Here is a 10075-nt window from a genome sequence, read left to right as displayed (position 1 = left end):
ACTGATCTAAAAGTTGTGAGTAAGACCCTCCTGGTTTATGTATTCCAGTATCCAGCCACCCAGCTGGACGTGGCCTTCCTCATATCAACGAGCGGGCGGCTCCTATGATTCTGAAATGGAAAGCCTGGCTGCGATGGTTCTCTTTGGTCTGTCATCTTAATCTTCAAAGTCCATTCAGAGGAACTGAACCTCCTTAGTTGCTGCTTCTGGACAATCTGAATGACTCATACCTTCTCTCTCTCTCTCACACACACACACACACACACACACACACACACACACACACCCCTTTCGATGCCATGTCACTGACAATCCTGTTTCACATCCCAGATCAGAACAGTGAACAGATCATGTCCACGTTGTGTTTTCTGCAGCCAAATTCCATCAAACAGCAACGTGAATGCAGACGTTGCCTGTGCAGTTTGATAATTGTTCACAGAGAAAAAGGGGATGACACAGATGAGAGCTTTCAAGATAACTTCAATCTGTCTTTGAACTTTTTCTGTCAGGTGAGTGGGTGATGATGCCTGAGACTTAACCACTGAGGTGGACTTGTATCGTTGTCCAGGGGCTTCTGAAGTTTCTGTTTAGAAAATGACACATCTGGATAAATTGAAACATGTTTGAAATACATTGCTGCCCCCTTGTGACCAACTTTGGCCATCACATCTCTCTATGTCATGGATTAAACAACAACCCTTCTTTGATAAAAAGATCAATGAAAAGTAGCATCTTTACAGGCTACTGGTAAAATATTACATATTTTTGTCTAATAATGGCTTTCCTCAGCATGTGATAAATGAAAACAATATTATCCAGAATTGTCATGATGTTCATCATAATTTGATTTAACACAACAGGATGCAGCTGCAGTGAACCTCTCCAGAGACATTTCAAATAATCAGCTTTTAATGATAATGATACATTTTAAATACACAGACACAAACCAAAAATAATATATATTAAAGTAATGCTGTAAACACTTCTTTAACATATATCTTATAAGATAGAGTTGAGGCCCATCAGAACCAGCAGCCCCCACACTGGGAGCCTCCTGTCTGATCCGGACACAGGAGTTTTTAAAGGATCTCAATCCACTGGCCAGGTGCACCACATTGATGACTGATCAGTTAATCAGGGCGGAGCTAGAGGAGAGACGAGAGAAAAACAGGGACACAAACAGCTGTAACACCCCGACCTTTAAAACAATGAATTAATAGTTTCATCAAAATTCATTAAGGACAACATTCTATTTATTCATTGCAATGTTTTTTACAGTTACTGGGGCTGCATCAAGTCAGCTTGATGTACAAGAGCTGTCTGCAAAACTCTGCTGCTGAAAAAACTTGGCACAAACAAGTGCACAATACAGAAGGGCCAACAGATTACTGCTGCTGGATTAAGAATGAGCAGCAGACACACACACACACACACACACACACAAGTAGCCATACAAGTGGATGCCACTCCCACTTGACACAAAATGGCTACCACTATGAGGTGGACAAATCACAGAACAAATGTTCCTCCATCTACCTAAAACACGACACTAACACAGGTGACCACTAAGGGTCACACACACACACACACACACACACACACACACACATACACACACACACACGTTACTGGAATCAAAAGCATTAATGGACGGGGACCACCTAGCGGCGCCGCTGTGATGTAATCAATCTTCGAATGCAGATGTGAACTTTAGCCTCAGTCTTTTAGCGTGAGCTACAGCATGTATGTAGCTGAGCATTCTGTCTTTCAAATGAGAAAGTTGGAAACAGTAAAATGTCTGCAGAGGGAATTATGGCAAAAATATTGACAGTCACCTGGAAATGAGAAGCTGCTTTTGTTTACCTCTGTGTAAAGACCTGAATGAATGAATGGTGACGGGGCTTAGCAAAGGGTTAGTTACACAAGTTAGCAATATTTCTTTACTTCACATCATCACTGCCAAAATCGTTCTCCTGTGCTGAGTCATAGTTACATGGGCCCTGCAGAATGCACAGACAGAATCGGTTTTCATAATGCCACCCCAAGGTGTAATTTGGGAATTCTACAAAAGTGTCTCATCCTGCGTCACTGCTGTCCCCCTCTTACTTTTCCCTCATCTGCTCCTCCTCCTCCTCCTCATGCCTCTCGGTCTCTGGGCGCATTGTTAAGGCTCACCAATGACCAGGAGAAGGAGACGCGGGGGAACCTGGGCTGCGACGGCAAGAGAGCAAGAAAGAAAGGAAGATATTTTAGAGCTGGGTTGTGTGCGTGATGTGTGCATGTGCCTCAACTGAAAACGTTGTTGATGAGGCTTCGCACTTTCTGCTTTGGAGAGGGTTCATTTAATCTCAAATGGGGAGGAGAGAGGAAGAAAGGAGTGAAGAGGAGGAGAGAGAGGGGGACAGAGTTGGTTTAAAGACCTGGAAAAGACGAGGCAGGACTGGGAGACTGGAAGCTGGAGATAGGGGAACGACTGCATATAGGCACGTAAGCAGAATACATTGTAGAGTATGAGAACATAAACCACATGCACAATCTGGCACGACAAGATAAAACATTGTTATTCCGGAAGACTTCTTGGAAGAAGGTAAAATATTAGTGTATAAATACTAGGACACGTATAAAATATATATAGTTTATGATCAATTAAGACATGGATATGTTCTTAGACAATGTAAAGTGTAGGTAGTTTTACAGAAAATGTGTGAAAGCACATTAGTTAAATTTATTCAGTGTTCCCAACTAGCTACAGATTTAAAACACCTCCTCACTGAATGACTCACAGATACAGAGCGACTACAGTTTCTCCACAAACACATCAGATCATTTTTATTTCAATAACCTTGAAACAGCCCTTCGAAGTTCAAAGTCTCCAGACCAGTCATGGATGAGTTTAAATGGCTCCGACAGCTGCTGTTAAAAGGCGTTTTTACACTGTGGAATCCTCAAATGGCAAAAGGATTCAATGTAACTACACAATGACAGAGGCTAAAAGGTCTGCTGCTACTTTCTGTGGGACTTGAGTGATGCTCACTCACTGCTGTTATTAAGGTTTCACTCTGGACATGAGACGTGTCACTTTCTGTGGATGGAGACAATTGCTGCCTTTGCACATGACACCAGAAATACATTTGGCCAAAGAGACACAATCCACCAGATGTCTATTTGTGGAGATTAGATGCACTTTAATAATCACATGATATATCCATCAGGGATGTTCACTTTCTTTAACAGTGACAGATATGAGGTTTTCAACATTTTTGTTGTTTTCTTCAAAAATTATGTTTGATATGTTATAAAAAAATATCAATGACTGTGTGCAATTTCTTGCATGTCCCCCCATAAATGTGATTCTTGTGGATTTGAATGTAGTTCCATTAGGGGTGCAGGCTTTTTTCAGCCCCTGTATGGTAACAAATAAGACTGGAAACCAGTAACTATCAATGTGTAGCTGAGAAACATGATGTGGTCTGAGCCATAAGGCTTGTTTTAATGTAAGGGGACTGCTGGACCTTGTCTGAGGTGTGTGCTCTACTGAGAGCAGTTCTAGTTTGTTAGTTCTATTCAAAAGAAATGTCGGCCTAAAATGTTGACTTCATGAATTTCAATTAGTAACTTTATTACATCTGTTCAATGTAATGTAATATATATATATATATATATATATAGATAACTCTGCTAGATCTGCAGAAGCAAGGCCACTCCAGCTAAGGTCCACTTGGAGGGCGGCTCTTTGGTCTTCAGGTTGAAGGTCCACACGTACGTAGGTCCCCTCTGGCGGGTTTTGTAGACAGGGCACTGGTAGATGTTCCGGCTCTCCTGTTTGTCCACTAGGATGGCTCTGATGAACATGACTGGCATGGCGGGGGTGAGCTCTTTCAGGCGGGCATCCACAATCATGCCGGTCTGAAAGAGACAGAAGGTCCAGATGAAGAGGGAAAGACGGAGGAAGACAGAAACATTTCACAGAGCACAAGGAAGTTATAAATTAGTTTGAGCTTCACTGAAAACTTCATCCACACACTGTCCTTGCCATGGAAACTACAATGACTAATGCTCCTTTGTAGGAGAAAAGACTTGATGTTCGACTTATCACAGCTGGCACAAGCAGAGCTAGACTTTCACTTCGCTGTACACGATATGGTGGTACCCTTGAAAAGTGGAGAAAGTCTTATACACACTCTCTAAACACAGTGAAAAAAGAGTGGTCCGTCTCATTAATTAATCCTTCTGCACTTAGTGCCTGACAAACAGAGGTTTCTCCATGCACGCACAGTGACTTTCAGGAATGAATGTAAATCCTGATGACTTTGGAAAAGCTCGGAGGACAGAGCCCTAATTGCATCTGCAATTACTATAAAACTTTAAAGACTTGTTAAAGACCAATAGCTTCATGTCTGCGTGTGTAAATACAAATAATGGGTATATTCAAGCAGACCATGTGGGCTCATTGAGATTCATTGTACATTTAGTTTAATGACACGATATATACACTGCTACTACTGCGTCAGATGTCTATTTATATTTTTATAACTCACTACATATTGAGAGAGTAAAACTGTATCACACAGTCATCACTAAGTGGTGGCCATCCCATAAACACACAAGCTTTCTCTGTGCATTTCTGTCACTAGTGCTGTGCCCGTTGTAAACCTGTCTGTTTGAAATGGGCTGTTTGCTTGTAATGCTCTGGAGCTACTTCAGAATTATTCCTTGTGATTAGTGAGTCCTCCTCAAACCGGCCTAACATATACTGTCACTTTTTATTGTTTGTTTATTCAGTCTATGGTGCAGAGGGAAGTTAGGAAACTTTGTTCATCCTGCCTGATTCATCTGCAATGAAGATTTTATGGTCAATGTTTTAAATTTGCGTTATTAATGTTCACATGTGTGGCTTGTATAAGTTTTGATTTACTGAACTGCTGTAATTATTTTTAAACATTCCATGTCTGGTATTTCTGAGTAGAACCTCCGGAATTCAGCTCAATATAAAGTAATGAAACAATGAAACAAACTTTTTTGCTTTTACTTTAAAGAGAAATTGCAGGAAGTGATTCTGTGAATGTTGTTGCCATGACAGAGATTAGTACCCGTCCAAGTCTTATCTGTGTCTCAGTCTGATATGGTGGAATAAAAAACATCAAATTATCAAAATGATCTTGTGGTGATCGACACGCAGTTTGACCCAGTTGCTGCTGTAGTTTATCACAGGACGTAGAAGAAGACATGTTGAACTCTGTCCACAGACTGACTGTAAACACGCTGCCCCCCCGCCACTGACTGCTACTGTCTATTAAATGTTTGTTAATATTGAACGTATCTCAAGTCCAAATCACACCGAACTCGGCACTGCACTTCCCTGGGCCATTAACAAAACACATGCCAAGTGTGAAGTCCATTAGAAGAATGATGAAAGGTGCACGAGACCTGTGTTCCACATTCAGACAGATGTTTGTGGAACTAGTAGGTAGGTATCCATTCCACACACAAGGTGTTTATCTTATACAGTATCTAGCTGTCTTTGTTGTCTTTAACCATTCTGAATGGGGTCATTAATATAGATGAGCAGGCTTATCGCAAATCTTTGACTTTTACTGCTGTACAGAGTACAGATGGAGTGCTGCTTACTCTAACTATTCACACTCGGCTACTCCCCGCCAGTGGCACAGAACTGGCCTCGGGGCTAAGAGAAGGAAGATAGGAGGAAGATAGGAGGAGGAGGAGGAGGAGGAGGAGGAGGAGGAGGAGGAGGGGTTGTGAGGAGAAGCTGCCAGGCCTGTCTGTCCGCCTGTCTATTTGCCTGGGTCTCCAACTTTAATGAAGAAAAAAGGAACCACTCCTCTAAAGGGTGTTCTAAGTGTTCAAGTGCAAACTCTGCACATTCGCTAATTAAGAAGTCTACAGGGATGCTCCTCGAAAGCTGGGTGCATATACAGTAGCGGTATGTATGTAGATAGATCGAGCCCTGGGAATCTGAGTAATGCACTGCGCTCTGAGAGCTGACCGTAAGCAGGATGCAAAGGAGAAAATGAAACCACAAAGGGGATGTGGCAGCCCCTAAGGGGAGGAATATTCAAGCTACTTTACTTGACTCATTTTTAATACGCATTTTGAGGTTAGCTCACCTATGTTGGTCGACCATCTATCATCAAAAGAAATGTGTACAGGAAGATTTCCCTACAAGGTGCTTGTGAATAAAAGAGTGCAGCTTTTGATTTTGTTTTCACACCTCTTCCCTGGAGGCTGGATGTCAAAACAAACAGGTAACTCTACGACAAGCAGAAATGGATGAATGTACCTGTGTGTCCCAGCGTGCGCCCTCCATGTACAGCCCGTGTACATACGCCCCTTCACGAGGCGCGGAGCTGAAGTCCTCACGATGCTTCTTGGTGACATCACACTGCAGACACATCCGGTCCAGAGGCCACTCATTCCTGTCATCCACACACATGGAGATTTGGCAGTGTCACACCAAGTGGTTTCCATCACAACGTACAAGTATGATGCCACTGTGAAAACCAACCCTACCTTCGAGCCGTAGCCTGCATGATGGCTGTGAGGAAGGACTGGGGGTTGAAGAAGCCAGCTAGCCACACTACAGCGGGTAAGGCGAAATCATTGGACCAGTGTTCAAGCTCCTTGATCCTGACTAACAGGTCAGTGAACCACAGGGCCAGGCTGGACATTGAGGGATACGCCCGCTTGGTCCAGTTGTCAGGCACCGTGTCCAGGAAGATGGCGTTCTGAAGGTTCTCCATTTCACCGGTCATGGTTAACTCTCCCTAAAGGGTGGGGGTGACAGACAAAGAAACTCTTTAAATCCAGCTGGAATCAGTCAAATTGAAGAAAATAAAAAGATCATTGAAGATCAGTTCCATTAAGGCCAGGAAGGGGTACAAGAGAATTCAATCCAAGTTTTTGTGAAACAGCAGTTAGTCAAATACCTCATGGCAGGATTAACCTGCAAGGGGAATTCTAGTGGAACAAGCAAGCCGACCTAGTCTGCTAACTAAGAAAGGTTCACATTGTTTATTTAAGAGACCTACCTTGTTCCATTGACTCTTGTCTCATAACAAAGTGCAAACCTTTTGTGAGACGGTCTATATAATGATCGGATGATTTGAACTTGTGTTATTTTTTCATACACTGCATGTTGGCTATTTCAGAAGTCTGTTCAGCAATCAACACAATCTTTAGTTCACAATTTTTCAAATTAAAAGCATTGAAATTCAGCTCCATATAAAGCATTGCACATTGCACTGCAATTCCCTGGGCAATTGAAAGTACACATTCCAAGAGCGAAACAAATAAGCTGAACAGTTCTTGATATATGCGTTCCTCAGTACCTACCTTCCTTGGTAGGTAGATTATCATCATCAATCATCAATCATCATCATCATCATCATCATCATCACCCCCCCTCCTCTACTATTATCACAGTCCTCTCACCTTCAGTCCTAGGTTGAGCTCATGGAGGGAGCATCTGATCTCCTGCGTAAGAAAGTTCATGCGCTCACACTCCTGCAGCGCCACCACCTGGTAGGGAGTCCTCTCCTCGGCTTTCTCCAGCAGCTCGGTCATGTTGAAATCCTCCGGGAGTCTCTCCATGATCTCCTCCAACACCACACGCACCTGATAATATGTGATGGAATGAACAAGTGTGTCAATGAGAGAACTGACAGTAAAAACATACTGTTTGAGTAATCTGTTACAATTAAAGAAATAAAAATGGAGAGGCGATACGAGAGGATACTGCTGGAAATAAAAGACCATTGAAAACATTGGGGTTGTCTGTGTCAGACAAACTCAGTGATACCAAAGCTGACAGCCTGAGAAACTGTTACAGTTTGAAATAGACAGCCCCATAAATATTCATGAAGATATATTTTGCAATGGCAGCTCTTTGTTTTCAATAACAGTCTAATCCCTCCAGCAAATCAATGCTCACATCATATTTTTGTGGGTAAGTGATGAAAGCTAATGTCTATGTCAACATTTTCCCAAGGCAACCAGCATTAGCGATCAATCAACGGATTAGGTGCCGAACAAAGGATATGAGGTCATCATATCTATGGATTTTTCAGTTCAAATATCTGATGTGGGTTTGGCAGCAACTCAGCGCGCTGAATAGGGAGTGGGCCTCATTGGTAAGCTCTGCGTGGCTGTCATCTGTTCGGACAGGAGTATCCAGGCTTCTGAGCCAGAAAGGTCACACATCATAATACATCAGGGAATGGACACACGTATACAGAATACACAAAACATGCACTGGCAAAAATATCCCATACTAGACTAGAAGGCCTTTTGATAAAGTGCGGTCACCAGTTAGACAAGCCTCGGTGAATATACTTATTTTCAAAATATTCTGTCTGTCTGTTTGTGTTGTGCAGCTCTCAGCTTGTAATCATCAGCTTTACATCATGTGTTCAACTCCTGCATGAATAATCTGAACCTTCCTTGTGTCATTAGTGTTGAAAATTAACAGACAGGATGACATCAGGACACCTGATAGTTCCCATCAGTTGGTTTTGCTCAGCTTGTAACAGAACAGCCTGCATGTGGTGGAAATGCTGTTTCCAGGGTTTCACATGAGATGTCTCCTTTGCTTGATATGCAAATATGTTAACTGGAGAATTGTACTTAGCTCAGATTGAAACTACACAACAACTGCAGCCTTTGTTGAAATGTGTCTGGCTGATAATCACATTCATTTTAAACCAAAACATACAATAAAAATCGAAAGACTATGAAAGCAGGTAAGCTCTGATAAAACTATGTTTGAATGTTTCTATATTTTGAGAAGAGATGTAAAAGAGGTCACTGATTCTGTTGACCAGATTTCCTCAGGCAGATTGTTCCATTGCTCCAGGGCTCTGCCACTTCTAGTTTTCAGCCATGCTCAGGTAAAAGTCCCCTGTCTGAGGAGCTTAAGCTCCGTATTGGATGGTATGGGACTCAGAGGTCTTACTCATAAATACATAGTATTGAGAAGTGTCTTAAAAGTCAACTGCAAGATCTGAAAATCCATTTGAAACTTTGCAGCATTTCCACCACCTGCAGGCTGTTATGTTACCTATAAAATCTCAGCAAAATCCAACTGATAGGAAATAAAGTTTCTAGGAAATGTTAATGCTTGAAGCTAGTGCAGATGAAATTTAGAAATCTGCTGCAGATTTTGATTTAAAGAAAATATAACTATGTCGATATTAAAGAGGACAACGTCAAAGGCAAATGTGTTCTTATTAAGAAAAGATAAATCCGCCTGATGATAAATCATTTTATGCTAATAGGCATAATAGACATTTAACAGAGCTAGCAGTCAGACAGGCTAGACCCTTATTTATGGTATTAAAACAGTCACACTCGCTCTATTGAGTTTTGCAGGGCTACAATCTCTCTGACAGAATATTTGTCTGAGCTTTTGCACTGAACTAAGCTTTGTGTCAGGGCGGCATTGAACCAGAAAATGCACCAGAAAATGCCATCCCTGTAAAAATCACCCTGGGTGCTGTCAGACGCCCCAAACAGTTGGTCCACAATTTATTCTCAATTCCGTGTGCAGCAGCTAAAGCAAATGTCACCTGTTGTCATCACACATTGAAGATTTGGCCTTTTTTTCTCACAGCTTAGTGAAAGAGTCGTGCTGGTGAAAGGCCTTGGCTTACATATCTGCTCAGGATGGCTCCTGTGTATGAGGGCTTGACTTTTCAAAGTAAGACTATCATATCAGAATCATGGGCTGAGTTCAGATGCCACCATTATACCTCCTAAAGCCGCACTGGCCTGCAAGTGGGTTTGTCATAACAAACTTATGCTGCACAAAAAGCATTGTTTAAACCCACAGAAGCTGGTTTTATATTCCAGTGGGGTTCCAAAGTTTCCAGAGCCACCAAAGATCTCTAACTGAATTTTGGAGTAAGTAGTATCCATCTTCTCTACGCAGCAGCACAAGAATCTACAAATACTCCATTAGATGTTAAAGTCCTGCTTTGAAATTCCTGCTTCATTATTTCGATCAAATGAGATCATTTTGTGAGACGATCAGTGAAAGAGGAAAGACGAAAAAACTTTTTTG

General features: G+C 42.0%; 1 protein-coding gene across 1 annotated transcript in view; it reads right to left on the bottom strand.

Annotated features, from left to right (window-relative positions):
* Positions 1 to 2102: 2102 nt before the first annotated feature.
* LOC117752716 (dynein heavy chain 9, axonemal-like) overlaps positions 2103 to 10075 on the bottom strand; it is a 101339-nt gene continuing 93366 nt past the window's right edge. Inside the window, 4 exon segments of the mRNA XM_034570300.1 lie at positions 2103 to 3906; positions 6299 to 6434; positions 6529 to 6782; positions 7450 to 7632. Of these exon segments, the coding sequence (XP_034426191.1) occupies positions 3679 to 3906; positions 6299 to 6434; positions 6529 to 6782; positions 7450 to 7632 (801 nt within the window). The 3' untranslated portion in view covers positions 2103 to 3678.

The sequence above is a fragment of the Hippoglossus hippoglossus genome, chromosome 19 (genome assembly GCF_009819705.1).
Source record: "Hippoglossus hippoglossus isolate fHipHip1 chromosome 19, fHipHip1.pri, whole genome shotgun sequence".
Lineage (NCBI taxonomy): Eukaryota > Metazoa > Chordata > Actinopteri > Pleuronectiformes > Pleuronectidae > Hippoglossus > Hippoglossus hippoglossus.
The sequence above is the reverse complement of the archived record's forward strand: the minus strand, read 5'-3'. Positions and strand labels throughout refer to the sequence as shown.